At 32.0% G+C, this 18,229-nt stretch overlaps 1 protein-coding gene across 5 annotated transcripts in view; it reads left to right on the forward strand.

Annotated features, from left to right (window-relative positions):
* The window catches only part of NOVA1 (NOVA alternative splicing regulator 1), a 152,789-nt gene extending 141,935 nt beyond the window's left edge, over nucleotides 1-10,854 (forward strand). For all 5 annotated transcript variants that reach the window (XM_027571213.2, XM_027571214.2, XM_027571215.2 and 2 more), the window contains one exon: nucleotides 6,155-10,854. In XM_027571213.2, the coding sequence (XP_027427014.1) occupies nucleotides 6,155-7,159 (1,005 nt within the window). In that variant the 3' untranslated portion in view covers nucleotides 7,160-10,854. The remainder of the gene's footprint in view (nucleotides 1-6,154) is intronic.
* Nucleotides 10,855-18,229: the final 7,375 nt, after the last annotated feature.

Raw genomic sequence — 18,229 nt, forward strand, 5'->3', positions numbered from 1 at the left:
ATGGAAAAAAAATGACTAATATAGAGTATATCCAAGAACTAGAAGGTAAAGTTTGGATTCAGCATGGTATACCAGTCTTAAAAGATGAAGCTGGGAAGACAAGTCAGGGACAGGATACAGAGAATTTGGAATGTCTACATAAGGATTCTAGATAATTCAGTAGGTAACTGAATGGGGGAGTCGTCACTGACAGCTGTTGAGTAGCGTTTTTTATAATGCTAAAATGAAAACTCTCCATCCATAATCTTACCAAGTTTTCTGATTTTATAGATGATGAAACTGAAGTGATTTGACAAAGGTCACACAGCAGAGCCAGGGTGAGAGCCTGTATCTTCAAACTGCCTACTCTAGATTATTTTTATAATACCACACATTTCTTTAGATAGGATAAAGCAGTAGGTCTGGGCAAGAAGCATTTTAGGGAGAAAAAAATAAAACTGTACATAACAGGATGTAGAGATCTATGGAGCAAGAAAAGGCACAGATGGCTCCCAGGTTTGAAACCTGGTGTTGGCAGTGGTGGAGGAAGGACTGGTGAAGACATATAAGAAAAGACAGCATGGTATTTTACAATAATATTATGCATGCTTATGAAAACTGTATTGCCTTTGATTTGATTATCAAAAGTGGAGTAGATTAAACAGACTAGTAGAGAGAAGGGTGGCTTTTTTGTTCTGTTTGGATACTTGTATTCATGTAGCCGTCCTGTACATATTTTGTCAAATCAGTACTTTTCAGGATGGCAGTTATTTATGTGTATAAAATTTATAATCAAAAGAAAAGATACGAGGTTTTCAGTTTACTTTGGTCTGCAATTCAATATAGATCCCCAAAATGACACATGCATCTTCATTGGACACTACAAAATGATGCCTCAGTAGCCTGAGGTGTAATACATTGGGGAAATGATAGAGATTTATTCTGTTAGATCATGTAGGGTATATCTTGGTAAAAGGTAAATTAAGTAATCCACTGTGTTTCTTCACCAGAGCTATAATGTTTTGACTTTTAGAGTATCAAGAGATACAACAAAATGTCAATATTTCTTTTGGATAGGCAAATAATATATGATATAACAAGAATGTAAAAATGCTTTCTAATATTCTGCTTGCCTTGTTATAAATTATAGAAATCCAGTGCCAAGTGACTTAACAAGGGAGTTATATTGATCTGTGCTAGCTTTAGACATGGTTAGATTCAGATGCCAAAAATGCTGTCAGAAATTTTTCTCTCTCCATTTCTGTAGACTCCTTTTATCCAGGTTAACTTTATTTTCAGTCAGGTCCTTCCTTTTTCCATATGGTGGCAAGATAGTCACTAGTAATGTCAGGCTTGTGCTCTACTAGATTAGAAACACAGGTATCTCTGTCTCAGTGGTTTTACCAAATTCTCAGGTTAACTCATTGGACCATCCTGGGCCACATGCTCAATCCCAAATCAGTACCTGCCAGCGGTGTGGAAATTGTGATGTGTCAGGCTCTGTTATGTTTCCACTCCTAGAGTATTGGAAGGTTGTCAGCCTTACCTGAAGCACATGCACTAAGAGTGAGAGAGGGTATTTCCCAAAGGAAAATTAGGGTCTGTTGCCAGAAGAAGGAAGATCAGCATGGCTGAATGAAAGAATAAAAGAAAGGTACCCACTATTCATAGGCATTGCTTTATAAATATAAGTCCATGCATATATGGTATATAATATGGCAGCCCTTAAGTAGTCCATACTATTAATTGAGGTATCTTAAATTATAATGGAGCTTGTTTTAAATTTATATGAAAATATGGCTTTATGAAATAATTAATTTTCCTGCCATGATGATGAATTATGATTACAGACACTTTCATTGTTTTATAAGACCATAATGAGTTTTAGTTCTTATTTGGCAAAGGAGTAAATTTGTTTTGCTTACTATTTATTTTTAATTGAAACATATCAACATTAAAACCTACCTATTTGGTATTTTTAATACTGTTTATAGGATTCCCATAGAGGTTCTTCTTTGGCTGCACATTGAGAAATAGTCATTTTAGTTTTTCTGAAAAGCAGTTGATACTAGTAAAATTAGCATTATTATATTGTTAATCTTATAATTATTTGATAGTACATAATTATAAATCTAGGAACAGGGAAAATTTAAGTAGACATTTTTTTCTTTAAAAACAATACTTAAGCACATGATCACTATTAAAATGGGTTTAGGTGTGAATGGAACCTCTCCAACATAGAGATAACTAACTGGTCAACCTTACAGGAATGTCTGATAAAGAACAGTATACTTCTAGAACAAAAAATGTGAAAGACGTTTAGATACATAATAATCATTTTCTCTCAAAGATTTTCTTACCCCTTCTCCTTCCAGTTAGGCTTTGTGTCTACTTTGTACTCTTCATGTATTTATATACCAGCACTTTTAAGACTTCCCTGCACTGTTACATTTATACATCTTTTTCCACAACTAATCTAAAAGAAGGCAGGAGCAGTGTCATATATATCCTTTATCTCTAACTCCCAACACATGGCCTGGACCACTCAGTAAGCATTCCATTAAGGATTGAATTGATGGTAGCAACTATAGAATAGTTCTGAAAACTGATTTGTAGCTGTCAACAGCGTATCTGATTTAGTTAGTGTATGTTACACCAAATAATGTATATGCTGCTTAGGATCAGTTTTTTTTTTTTTTTAATTCCTCTCAATTCTTTAGAATAAGTACATATATACTTATGTGAGTCAGTATGTGGACAGACTTCACCAATGAAAATGAAGCCATACATATAATTAAAATTTGCTATTTATCATCTCATTGGGGAAGCAAACACTATCAGTGCACAGACTTTTTCTTTGGTAAATGCTGTATTCCTATGTCTAAGAAATAAACAAGTAGCCATCTTACATAATTTTCCACCCTCCCTTTCTCTCCCCTACCCCACCCAGGATTCAGTAGCCCACTATCTCCAAGCTTCCACACTGGTGCCTCACTTCTTGACTCTGACCTGACACATAAGATGGAAATAGAACACTACTTTTTCTAAGATATTATGCACATGGATCAATTTTTCTTTTTGCCTCAACTTCTTCTTTTCAGAGAGTTTGTTTCCTCTTTGTGTCCATATTAGATTAAGTGTACAAATAGATACATATTTTTTTTAAGTCTTCAAGGAAAAAAGTATAAATCTGAGAGGTTTTTCATTTCTTTGGGTCAAAAATAAAAGTTAGGTGACATGTTCCCTTGGCTAGGCTATTAAGTATTTACATTTTAAAAAATTTGTAATTTAATAACTTTTTATACTTATATTTTCTTAAATGTTTAATATCTGAGATCAGTAACCTTATGCAGAATTATTACTATCTAAAGTTAAGAAGTGCTACTATAAATATTAATGTGCAATCTTTAATGTTTTCTCTTAAATCATAACCCACCCTTATGTAGTTATATATGACAAATGTAAATTCTACAAACAAAAATGGGGAACCACATCAGTATTTGATAAAATAATTTATATAAGATTATTTCAAATAGTTAAAACTAAAATCCAGGGAATAGTACTTATTACATGAAGTTTGTTTTTTGTTCTTTTTTTTGTGGTCTGACAGTAATTCGAATTATAAGGACATCTTTAATATAAAGATGGATGGCATGGTGTCGTTTTCCATTTCCAAAGAGACAGATTTTTTGGAAGATGTTTATGGTTATGAGAAGTTCACACACCATTTCTGAACTATACATTGTTTCAGAATTTTTTTTTGAATATTGAAAAGAAATAAAAATGAGGAAAGGAAAAAAGAAAAGAAAGGACAAACTAATGTACAATAATGGCAGTGTTGTGCACACATCAAGTTCTTTTGGAAGAATAGAACTAGTACAAGAGTTTTTACCAAAAAAGCTTTGGATGCAGTAAATATAGTATGAGACTGGTGTGCGATGTAATATAAATTAATGTCATCTTCACACATCTCATAAAAGCTTAAGGTGATTTTAGAATGGATGTTATAAATTTATACATTTCATTGCTTTTTACTGACAGTCAATAGGACAGTTCCCATAGTTGACATTTCATGTGCTCTTCTCTTCTTGGGTTATAATCATGCAGGTAATCATTACACTGGGCAAAACAACAGTGATATTAGAATTTAAAATAATTTAGGAACAGTTCTTATGAAAGTTTTAGTTAACTAATGTATTTTTCTTCATAAAAATTATGTTAAAACATAAAAATTACATTAAAAACTACAGTTTGCCAGTATATAAATGTTTTCAACTATGTAAAAAATGTTCTGATTTTAAAAAGAAGTACTTATTTATAAAATATAATCATATTTAACATTCAGACATCATATTTAACAATCCTTAAAAGTAAATTTTCTCAGTACTTCATGTGCACAGGATAAAATGTAAGGATGATTCTAATTCGTCTTTATAATTAGTGTAAGAAGTAATCATGGTTTAACTTCCTAATTATACTTTAACATACTGCAGCATTTCAGACAAATAATTTTCTATGAAAAAGTCTGAACAAAATTAACAAATTAACATGTTTTAAAAAATTATTTCTCAGCCTACTTCTTGAAACTGAATGCACTTAATCAGGAGGAATATGAAGGATATATTTGACATTCCTAAGAAATGTTTCTAGAAAATTTAGAATGTTTTCAATAAAATGAAATTATTTTATAGACAAATTGGAATGAAACAAAATCCCATTCCTATAAATTATATGTATGAAAAAAAAAGTTGTGTGTGTGTACATGTGTGTTAATACACGTAAACATATTTATGAGGTGACCCAGTCTAGAATTCGAATTTATACTTTTGCTGCTTGATACCTTCAAGAGCAAAATTGCCAGAAATGCATGGCTGTATTTCTTTAAAATATTTTTACCCAAATCTGTGTTTTAAAGATAGCATGGCAATACTTGCTGAAAACTAGCTAATGAAATACTTCATAGCATATCTCAACTAAATTCCTGCTCATATTTCAACAAGTCACTTCAACCTACCATTTTAACATCTAGAACAAGGAAAGCAATTACTTTAGTGCTTTGTCAGTGACACAACACTCCCAGTTTTTGATCTTCCCAGTGAGTCACAAAACAGTGCCACGCCTATCTTTGTGCTACCAAAATAAAATTTTTAATATTTATATTTTAATTTCGGGGGTTAGGAAAATACCTTCCTGATTTTATCCTTTTTATAATAGTATTTTATTGTAATTAAATAAATCCAAATAGGCTAGGTTTTGTGGTTGGATGTTTCGATACAAATAAACTAAAATGCCTCTATTCATATGGTCACATCCTATCATTGCAATTATTCCTGTGATTTCAGTAAATTTTTAGTAACCTTTGATAATATGGTTGTAAGCCCTATTTTTTAAAATGTAGCTAAACTGCCAAAAAAGAGAATTATCTATGTAAATAAAATAGTCATTTTACAAATTTAAGTAGAACATCCGGGTAATATCATACTCAAATATCATTCTTCACCTCCCTAAAATGATGGAAATTTTTTATCTTAACTATTTAGAAATGTCTGTTATTTTGATAAAGTTATGTGTTGTGTGTCAGTTTAATTGAAAAATCAAAATACCACTAGTAATAATTTTGTTGACCTCTGAATATATTAGTCATGAAACAAGGTTTGAATAACACAAAAATTGGAACATGAAATTAATTTTCCGAAGAGACTCAAGCTAAAACTTTACAGCTTTTATCTTTACTAACTTTGCATCACAATCCTGCACTCTTTGCTTTTGTATGTTTTAGACCAAAGGTATTCTTAGAGCTACAAAAAGTGAAGAATATCAACAGTATTTTTATTTTGGCGCTATATAAAAATGTTACCATTGGTGTATAGTTATTGATACCTATTTTTTAGAACATACTAATATCTTATAATTTCTGCAATGCACAAAGACTCCGGGAAAATTTTTAATGATTTTAAACTGAAATTGCTTTTTCTTTTGGAAATTCTGATTTTACAAGATAATTGTATTAAAATGCGGCAAAAGTCGCTTTAGAAGTTGTGATATTTCTATCTTCCATAAATTATGTTTAAACTAATTTTCAATTTATTATTTTACTTTTTCTAGGATAGCAAAGTAATATAATGTGTATGCACAGAACAGAAGTATTATTTATACGTATTTTTTTTAATTACAGGTAAAGATTATAGTTCCCAACAGCACAGCAGGTCTGATAATAGGGAAGGGAGGTGCTACTGTGAAGGCTATAATGGAGCAGTCAGGGGCTTGGGTGCAGCTTTCCCAGAAACCTGATGGGATCAACTTGCAAGAGAGGGTTGTCACTGTGAGTGGAGAACCTGAACAAAACCGAAAAGCTGTTGAACTTATCATCCAGAAGATACAAGAGGATCCACAGAGTGGCAGCTGTCTCAATATCAGTTATGCCAATGTTACAGGTCCAGTGGCAAATTCCAATCCAACCGGATCTCCTTATGCAAACACTGCTGAAGTGTTACCAACTGCTGCTGCTGCCGCAGGGCTATTAGGACACGCTAACCTTGCTGGCGTTGCAGCCTTTCCAGCAGTTTTATCTGGCTTCACAGGCAATGACCTGGTGGCCATCACCTCTGCACTTAATACTTTAGCCAGCTACGGATATAATCTCAACACATTAGGTTTAGGTCTCAGCCAAGCAGCAGCAACAGGGGCCTTGGCTGCAGCAGCTGCCAGTGCCAACCCAGCAGCAGCAGCAGCCAATTTGTTGGCCACCTATGCCAGTGAAGCCTCAGCCAGTGGCAGCACAGCTGGTGGCACGGCGGGGACATTTGCATTAGGTAGCCTGGCTGCTGCTACTGCTGCAACCAATGGATATTTTGGAGCTGCTTCTCCCCTAGCTGCCAGTGCCATTCTAGGAACAGAAAAATCCACAGATGGATCAAAGGATGTAGTTGAAATAGCAGTGCCAGAAAACTTAGTTGGTGCAATACTTGGCAAAGGAGGGAAAACATTAGTGGAATACCAGGAGTTGACTGGTGCAAGGATACAGATCTCCAAAAAAGGAGAATTCGTACCTGGCACAAGGAATCGGAAGGTAACCATTACTGGAACACCAGCTGCAACACAGGCTGCTCAGTATTTAATTACACAAAGGATCACATATGAGCAAGGAGTGCGGGCTGCCAATCCTCAGAAAGTGGGTTGAGTGCCCCAATTATACATCAGATTGTTTTAACCCCTCCTTTACCCCATTTTCAAGAAGGATGTACTGTACTTTGCAGAAGTGAAGTTTTTCTGTTATTAATATATAATTATGCAAATGAATGCGACTATGTTGACAATGTGTATATGTAAATAATATGTGTTTTACCAGATGTTTCATAGAAAGAATTTTTTCTTGATCTGTTTTGTTCTCTATACTTTGCTTGTGTATATTTGTCAGAGGTGTTTCTAGTGTAAGATTTAAGCCTGCCATTTTACCAGCATTATTGTAGTTTAATGATTGAATGTAGACAGGGATATGCGTATAGTTTTCAGTATTAGTTCTAGATAACACTAAATTAACTACTGTTAGGTTGAGTATGGTGGGGTCAGTGACCTAAAATGGAGTGAGGCCAAAGCACTGTCATGTAAGTCTTACTTCCTGCTTAGGGCACAGTGAAGTAGGAGACAATATTTTGAAAATAAGTTTTAAATTTAAAATGATCAAAAAGCAATATAGTTGCATAAAAGCACTGTAAAATATTTAAAAGGTTAAAACTGTGGAAAATTATATTGGTAAGTTTACAGATCAATAAAAGCACCTGTTCTCCATCTGAACTAGACAATGGAAATAATGCTGCATGCTGGCCATGGCCCATTCTTCATCATTTGTAAGTTCAACAAAAGTTCTCACATGGAGTCCCACCTCTTCAGAGGTTTGTACATTTGTTTTTAAGCACTGAATTCACTACTGATCCCATCGCCTGGCCAGTAGAACAGTCATTACTCCATTAACATCCTCACTGTTTAGACACATAACTGTGGTACAGTGTATTGGAAATTTTATAAACAAAAGTGAAAGTGCCAACAAATTATTGATAGCTGATAATGTTTCATTATCTGCAACTGCTTGATAAGTATGTTGCATTTTAAGAGCTTATAATTGTGTATAATTTGTTAACACTAGAAACCTATTAGTATTGTGAATGTAGATTTTACTGTGAAGCTATCTGTGATTTAGCTGTTTGCTCCCATGATGGAGTCTTTGCAGCATGGCGCTAGCAGCCAATGCAGTTTCTAATACTCGGTAATTTGCATGTTTTGTGGAGCATTTTTATGTCACCAACCAGACAGTATTTCCTGCATGCTTATTTAGAAGAGGCAGTTTATCTTGAGAGGTAGTGTGATCTACCTTTGTCAGGCTTTTTGACAGGTCATTTCAAAGTAAGCCTTTGTTCCCAAGACCCAACAACTGTCACCCTCTTCTGTACCTCTCCTGAGTGCCAACTGTCCAGGCCATTTGACACACCATCTGTTAACCTCTGAGTTTGCCCACTCAAGGCCACTCATAGGGGCATCCATCCCCAAGCACCTCCTCATGCTGTGCATGCAGTCTTAAATTCAATGGACAAAAATAAAATGCTGGCTACCTCTGGATCATCTGGCTGAGCAACTGAATTACAAAAGAGAATTACTTCCATCTCAACTTCAACCCATTGATTACGTCCATCCTAGCAAGCTAAATGGCATCCCAGCTGCTCCTTTCTGTGCAACCAATTAAAGAACAATGAGTGTGATGCTCCATGTCTGAATTTCGTCCAGCCTCTCTCTGAACTGTGATCTTTGTCCTCATGAACTTTCCCTTTTGTTCATTGAACTATATGGACTCTTCATTTCATATTGATTTACTGTGCAATTTACTTTTGGACATTGAGAACTTGAAATTATTTCCTGATCCCTTCCCCTTCCACTATTAATAATTCATTTCTGTCAAACTGTAAGAGTAGATTCATTTTTTTTTTTAGTTTTTAACATTGGACTGTTATTTCATTTAGAGTTCTCTATCTCTAAATATTTATTTAGAGAATGATTTTAAAAGGGAATGATATGCTTGTTTAAATGAAAGAGAAAAGCTGTAGTAAACTGTGTTAATTGGTAATGACTATTTATCGTCGATACTCTGTAGCTGTGTAAGTTTTGACAAATAGTGTATCTCGTGGAATCAGTGGTTAGCATTGCCGCTATTATATTTACTCATTTTATCATTATAAATGTGCTTAGTTCATCATGTAGCATCACTTGTCTCCCGTCTCATTTTTTCCTTGCATGTCACAAGTCTCAGATCATTTATAATACATTAACAGTAAATAATATCTATGTAAATTTCTTTCACCATGCTGTCTCAGAGTCAGCAGTGAACAAAGGCAAAGATTGGGGCCCCACTTAGTTGAAAAAGAGAAAGGAAGTAATCTAGGATGTGTATTAGAAGCATTTCAAATGTTGGGTCTTTAAAATGTTTTGTTCAGTCTTAGCAAATCTTCAACCTTTTATTTCAAAATTCCAGTAGTCCACTGTGGAGCCCATGCATTTCATCTGGAATTTAATGTTACTTTGAAGCCAAACCATTTAAACAATTATGTGTATTTTATTAGCTAGTATTGCTGAAAATGCACTCAGTTCAATTTTAATTGTAAATGGGAATTTTAAACTTTTGCTAGTTGGCATGGTTATATGTTAGTTAAATCTGAAAGCTAAATTGAAGATATTTACATTTTAATTTATGGTAACAGATAAGGGTTTGTGTGCATTATGTGTAAATCAGCTTCATGCTGTCTAAAAACTTATTCTCTGAAATTTATAGACCATGTAGAATTGATTTGTGATGTGATGCTTTAATTTACTGGAAGAAAATTAGTATGGCTTCAAACTGCCACAGGTAGGCATGTAACAATGGCTGTTCAGCTATACTGATCCAAAATGGAGAAAACTGATGATACAAGGGCCAAACATCTTATGAAATGCAACTATTTATAGACTTGTTTTGCTATAGGGAGGCTGGTGAACATGCTGAATATGAATTACCTCAGTTCTGCAGCTTTCTATGTCTTTTTAATGCATTCTGTTTCAGGGTCACTTTCAATCAATATTTCATTTACTTACTGAGATTGAATGGGCGCTCTGAGACACAGTGTGCTGTTTATCATACAGATTGGACACCTCATTCTAGATCCAAGATCTTTTCCTCAACACTGGGAGCTGTCCTTTCAGCACCACAAAATTACTGCTTGAAGTTGCATTGCAGTTTTTTTTTTCCTTTATCACTGGGAGCTTTTCTTTCAGCACCACAACATTGCACCTAGACTTTTTAAACGGCTGCCTTCCTCTTTGCACTGAAGACCAATTTCGTCTGCACTTCCAGTTATTGCTATTACCTGTAGGACTTTCAATCCTACTTCACCTCACCCACCCCACTCCTGAAACAGTTAAATGTATCTATTTCTGTGGAAGTCATTTTCTCATTGAATGATCAGAAACAAAGATAAATTCTAACCTGTAACGGCTCATTTCGACTCATTGCTTACAATGATCTAAGCTCTTTTTTCTGCTTTTTCGACTCCTTCCAGCTTCCCATCACATCTGTAACAAACTTTTAAAATTATATTGCCACACCACCATGCACAGCCTACCTGCACAGTAGAGATAGATTATTCCATCGTATTCAGATGGTTAACAGAGGTTAGCAAGTCCTGTATTATATATTTATATCGCTTTCTAAGAAAGTGCATATTAATGTTTACTTTAAGAATGTGTAAATGGTGCTATCAAGAATCTGATAAATTTTATCCCAGTTTTTTGTGTACCACTTCTAATGTATGAGATTTATTTTTCTATTGGAAAAAAATAAACAGTATGAAAGCATTAAATTGGTAGATTTTAGTAATTTAACAATGAATGGAACCCCTATGTTACAGGCCCTATCTTTCCTTGGAAATTTTAATGGTGGTAATAGATTTCAACAAAGGTACTGATAATCACATTTTTTTAATCCATTCTTATATTGCATTATTGATTCACGTGCTGATTCCTCACTGAGTCCTTAAGTAAATTTTACTTACTGTAAGTCTTCTCCAAGAAGGGAATTCTTGCTTTCCAAGGCAGCAATTGAAAAGAGATGAAAATATAATTTAATACTCTTTTACATCACAGACACGATTTGAGACCAGTTACTCTGTTAGTAGGAGAAATTCATCACTCATTAAATACAGGGCAAGCATGGCTATCCATAATAATTTTGGGTGCAATGCAGTCTTAGAAATTTAATGTACACACTTTATTTAAATGATGCAAACAGCCATATGAAATTGCACATGATTAGAAAGCAGAATGAACTCATTTTGCCTCCTGCTTGGTTTCTCATAAACATGAATACATAATATTGTTATGCACTGTTGTTCATAGATGTCTTATTACATAAAGGGTAAGTATCATATTACTTTAACAGATTATTTTTGGAATTCTGCATGTTATTTTTTGTTTCATCAGATATGTGCCCCAATAAAATAACTTTTTTTTCCAAAAAAAATGAAAGTATTAGAAAACTTGTCATGTTAATTTTGAAAAAATGAAGTGTAGTACATATTACTAGATAGGATGTCATTCCACTGGTCTATATATTAAAAAAAAACTGTTCTTGAAAATTGAAGCATTACCTTGTGTAATTAAATAAAGTAATCAAAACAGATTTGTAAATAAAATATTGTTTAAATCTAAAGTATTCAATATTTTGATTAGATTATTTTTTTAAGGAAAAATATTTAACGTGTATGTGCCGAATTTTTTTTTAAATAGTTTTTTATAATTGCAATGGAAGGGCAATTGTCTCATTACAAGTGGTACAGAAGCCAATACTTGGGTTACCATAGATATATAAACAAGTAAAAACTGTGGAACAAGTTTTAAGCTCATTTTGGAAAAAAAAAACAGTTCTGTAGAAATGCATATTTGTATTTGTTTCTCTAATAAATCTGCAAATAGCTTTAAACACAAATTAGTTTTAATTATTTAAATTATGAGTTCTCTTAACTAATTTAACATCTGTTTTGCCTTACATTTGTGAAAACATTGTCTCATGGAAATTAATAGAGGCTTATTGTGAAAATCAAGGTAGGTCTGCATTTATTTGAAAAGGTCAGGTATTTAGCATTCAAGTATGTTTACCTCTATGAAATGATTAAAGAAAGAATTTTTACAAAAAACACTTCTCAAACCCTCCCCAATCACGTCAGTTTGGCCACTCCCCAAAAGTAAAAGGCCAATTTGTCTCAGCTTTAATTCCATATCAAAGAAAACAGCAAAAAATAAGTGAAATCACATGTTCGAATGGTTGATAATAAAAAGATTATTTGATATAGATAACTGACTTCTTTACATATAGCAATGAAGAAATTTGAACTCTTCTGAACTGCAGTGCCTCAATCTTCTTTAATGTGATTTACATATTATGATTGAAATTGTTATATAAATTACATATATTTCCCTTGAATTGTGACCTTATAATAATTTATGTTGAAAATGTTTTAGGGTAAAATACAGTCTCTATTTCTGTTTTAAATCATGTAGAGTCCCTATTTTTTAAAAACTGTCTTGTGGAAGATAAATATACTATATATATACATATATATAGTATATATACATATATATAGTGTATATATATATATATACATATATACTTACATTTTTCTTAATTGTTATTCTGCTTGAGCAGAAATGCTAAGCTTTTGATTAAGAACTCAATTGAGTATTCCAATACTGTTTAAACTACAAAGAGCATTCAAATTATAATGAAGTCTTTGACTTTACCAAATTAATTTTATTAGTAATAAAATGTTTTGGGAGATCTAGCTTATGAAAACTTAAGGCATTTTCTAAGATTGTCATTCATTGGCTTATCCAATTTTATAGGTTTTGATCAACAAGAAACATAGTGTTTCTGTCAATATTTAAGGTGGTGGGTAACTATATCTTTTTTTCTTATAAGAAATTATTATAAACTAAATTTCAAAATGACTTCTCAAAATTTCCACACTTTTAATGTTACATCATTTTTAAAAAATGCTAATACATATCAAATCTTTAATAGATAAAGTAATGTATTAACAATACTTCAATATATTTAGCAACACATCTTGGATAGATTTTATCCTTTTATGTTATTTAAATATTTTACATTGCCTATTTTACAATATAAGTGCTGAAAAAGGTTCTGATTACAGGAAACCCATATACTTGTAGTGAGACCAATCCATGCTGAAATTGTTTATTGTAAAATAAACCATTACTTTTAGGGTTTAAAGCAGAGACAAGAATCTAATTGTAATTTTTAAAAATATTAGTAAAAAGAAAACCAAACAATTTTGAGTCCAATAAATCAAGCTTAATCATCATATTTTCCAAAATATCTTAGAATAAAAAGTAAAAACTCCCCAGTTAGTTCTGTACAGGATGTATTTTGTGGTATTCAAGTCCTTAGTAAAAAGTATTTTGTTAATAAATTCACCACTTAGGTGACACAGCTCTTAGAAGTTTTTAACATTTCTATCTTACATCAAGATTATATCTTGGGTTTCTTTTCTGAGGGAAAGGGTAATGTTGATACATAGGCAGATAGAGGATAAAAGCAATTATCAGAAGTGTTTACATTCAAACTACTTGTTTTATAAAAAATCACTTGGAAGGCTAAATTCTCAATTAGCTAGTTTCAATGCAATTTCCCCATTGCTTTGCCAGTAGAGAAAAGACTTTTGAGGTTGAACTTCCTCTGAAGTTTGACTTCATGAATTCTAGAAAATGTTACTTCTATATACACTACAAAGGCTTAATTTAAATTAGAGAACTTTATAAAATGCATTTTTATATTAAACTCATGAAACGATTTACACATTCTAGCAGATAGCTAAATATAACCATTGTTCATTGTCTTAAGAACATGCTTATAATTTCACAAAGCTTTAAATAGTCACCAGCGTAGTTACTTTTGAACATAAAAAACTCAGTGAAATTTTAAAGCCTTTTTTTAGGACTTTTTAAAAATTTTCTTGTAATCTGTCCTATTTAGGAACTACCTCATTAAAGATAATTTAATTGAATAGCTTTTAAAAAATCACACATTTCTTTCATTGACATCTCAGTTTTTAGTTTATGCATTAACTTTTATTATTTAGAACAGTTTTCTCTAGCTATTAAAGATATTTGAAGGTTGAATAGATGATTATAATGGTGCACTTTTTTGGAACTTTCTGCAAAGAAAATAGATACTGATGGATCCAGTCACCATCGGTATGCTAACAAACATTGAATCTGTTAGGCATTGGTTTTCATGTGGATTTTTTTCCCTGTGAACGAAGTCAAGTATTCTAAATACCTAACTCAGACAAAAATGGGGGGAAGTGGTATAAGAAGGCAAAGCATTGGAGAACCAATGTTTTTGAAGAGTGGCAGAATAATCAAATCACAGAACTGAGCCAACCAAGGATCCCTCATTCTGAGACCTTGACATTGCTTAGATATACGGAGGTTGATGACAATGTGAGGTTATCTCTGTTAGGCATTTTCGTATTTTGTGGGTTTTTTATATCTTGAGTATTATTTTCAAAGCATTACTATAGTGAAAAGTAAACACTAATTAAATTAACAATGAAGTGGCATGTGGAATGTAAAGACACTGAAAAACCATGTTATTACATTATATTCGTAGTACTGCCCAGGTATCTTCATTATATCAAATATTTACAGATTTACCCACACTTTGGATTATTTTCTTTCTTCATTCATACTTGCATCACTTTTTATCCTGATATGAGGAAATCATGGAGAAGAGACACCTACATCAATTTTTAAATCTTAAGCACAGTATTATACTTAAGAGCACAAAATTGATAATAAAAAGTGCAAATACAAAATTCCTATTTTTCTGAATAGTAAGATATAACAATTGTGATTATATACTCTGTATATACTGATTCTGATTTTGAGAGTGCATTATTTTCGCTAACAATAAGAATGCCATCACTTGTCTGTGGTAAAATAGGAAGAGTGGTATAATTAAGCTTATCATGCCTCTTTATATCATTTCAAGTATTTAAGACAAAGTTACAGTTAAAACATATTAGTTATGATATTTTCCTTATTAGCACAAACTCTATTGCCATTAGCCCTTAAGTATATTTAAAAGGTTGAACTTCTAAAATTAAATAAAAAGGAGACAAGAATTTTTCTCCCAAGTATTATTAGGACAAGTATTTTCACAAATGATTTCCATATGTGGTGAGATTATAATAACTGATGTTTATATTATTTTCTCTCATATACATAACATACTATTATTTTTTATTCTCACAATATTGTAAGGTATAGATATTAATCTTATCCCTGTATCTTAGAAAGTTGAATAATATAAACTGCTGAGTCTCAAGCCACTAAGATAATAAATTGAGGATTTATCCTATTTTACTGAAAACAAAGATTTCAAATTTATAAATTAAAATTATAAAGAAAATGTATCAGAAAATCATTGAACACTACATCAAAAACTAATGATGTACTATATGTTGGCTAATTGAATTTAAATTAAAAAAATAGTAACTTTAACACAAGTTGTGTTTTTGTTTCCAAAAAGTTTCAATAGTCTGAAACTTTTCAGAACCATAGCTTTCATATAAAGCAAAATACTCTAGTATTTCCATTTAAATTGTACTTTCAGGGCTGTCACAGTATATGTTACCTCTTTGGAGTACCTTAAAAGTAGAGAAATAAAGCCATAAGGTTTATGAGAACTATAGCATTTTATGGGAATAAAACATTTAAGCAATGGGAATAACATTGTAGGGATATATGGAATTATTTGGGATAAATGTGTATCTCTTCAAATGTTCAACGCATGATTACTTTTGTGGCCCTAGAGAAAATTTATATTATTTCATTTTGAGTGTTCACAAGATGCAATTTACTACAGAGTTTCAGAGCTATTTCTAAATACTATTGTTGGTCAACTTTGTTCTTAGAACTTTTTTAAAAAGTTTTCTCACTTAGTGTATTTTTTCAATTAAGAAATATAAATTATGGACCACCTGGGTGGTTTAGGCATTGAGCGTCTGCCTTCGGCTCAGGTCATGATCCCAGGATACTGGGATCGAGCCCCTCATTGGGCTTCCTGCTCGGCGGGAAGCCTGCTTCTCCCTCTCCCACTCCCCCTGCTTGTGTTCCCTCTCTCGCTGTCTCTCTCTTCATCAAATAAATAAATAAAATCTTTTTTTAAAAAGAAATATATATTATTTCAAACTATCAAAGAATGCACTTGATACAGAAGAATCAAATGATGGAAAATTTAATAACATTTACATGGATAGTTTATCTTCTAAACCTGTGGGAAGGAAGGTGAGTAAATACATATTCAGAAAGTGTTTTAATTTATTTAAGAAGTACACATTTTAAAGCCAAAAGGATTAATATTAATTGTGTTAACATTAATATTAATTGATGTTATCAATATAATGATATATCAATTTCAATTATCAATAATTGATAAATAAAATTAATATTAAATTGAATAAAAGCACATATTTGGAAAAATAAATAACCTCATACGGAAGTTATATCTCAATGTCTTTCAAGATACATGAGGGTACCAGTTTCTTGACAATTCTGTCAGGAATCTATATTTTCTTTCTTTTTTTTAACATTTATTTTTTTCTTAAAGATTTTATTTATTTATTTGACAGAGAGAGAGAGAGAGAGCATGCACAAGCAGGGGGAGCGGCAGGCAGAGGGAGAGGGAGAAGTGGGCTTCCTGAGGAGCAGGGAGCCTAATGTGGGGCTCGATCCCAGGCCTCTGGGGTCATGACCTGAGCTGAAAGCAATCCCCTAACCAACTGAGCCACCCAGGTGCCCCAGGAATCTATATTTTCAAGCATTCATTTATAAGAAGCATTTTGTCATACTTTTCATTTATTAAATTCTTGTGTACTAAATTATAAAGATTATTGTATAAAAATATATTATCAATGGGTTCTTATAAAGTTAAGTGTTATAAAAAATTCAGAAATGACATTTTATGAGAGACTAGTTTCAAAATATGAATAAGATCTAAAGAAAAATTTTTAAAAATTTTGGAATAATAATTCTTAGTCTATCATTTGTTTTCCTTTCTCTTTCTGAGAGGCAGGAAAGTTAAAAATATGTAGCAATATCCATAGCTGGTGTAAACTGATCATTTTTTCTAGTATCCTTAATGGTCAAATGCATTCTTTATATATTTCATCTTTCCTTATTTATTTATCAAAATAGTTGTGAGAATCAAATTAACTCTGTCATAGACAATTTTATCATCACATTTAACATATACAGAGATGCTTATTTCTTTGTAGAATAAGTACAACACTTAAAATTTGAAGTCCTAGAAGTAGCTGAATTGTGTTAAAAGGATTATTTTGTTCACACATTCCTTATACCAAGTTTTTTTTAATTTTAAAAATTAGAATTAAAGGATAAAAATTAGTATTAAAGGAATAAAAAAAATTTCCTAACTTTTTCATTGAATGATGATGCTGTTTTCCAGTTAGGAAGCAACCTTTGTATATTCACTATTAAAAATATGTTTATGTTCATTTTCATAGGTCTTCATGAAAAGCAAAAGTATATAATCACTGAAAATGTTCCTTATAAAACATTCTGTTTGCCTTACACTTTAGAGTGATAGCAAAAACTTTAGGATTAGTGTGGCCATTCTGTAAATGGATAATTATTATTTTCCTAAAATAATAATTATTAATCAATAACGTGTCCTACTAGGAAGGTTATAATTATTTAAATCTCAAAACAATTATTTCCTGCACATGGCTCTCTAAGTGAAAAGTCAGATAAATCATTTTATTAGATCTTCCAATTTTTAGTTTACCCTAAAGCAGAATCTGTGCTGTCCTAGGCAAGAAGTATAGTTTGTCTATCCTAGTATGAATTGAAATTAATTCTCTAGAATAAATGATATCCAAAATGAAACATGGTTAAGAATTTAAGAGTTATAGATATGGTATCTATAATCTCAAAATAAAAGCAATGAATGTCGGTGTGCTTATTTTCATAATTAGGAAAAAGTTTTGTGACCCTTCTTAAAAAGTTAAGTTTTTATTATCAGAAGTTTTAACTAAAGAACATCAGCTAAAGAATATAAATCCAACAGAACTTGATATAGAGGAAAATAGTCTTAGAGTAGGCAAATAGGGATTTGAATCTTAGTTTC

Source organism: Zalophus californianus, chromosome 6 (assembly GCF_009762305.2).
Source record: "Zalophus californianus isolate mZalCal1 chromosome 6, mZalCal1.pri.v2, whole genome shotgun sequence".
Lineage (NCBI taxonomy): Eukaryota > Metazoa > Chordata > Mammalia > Carnivora > Otariidae > Zalophus > Zalophus californianus.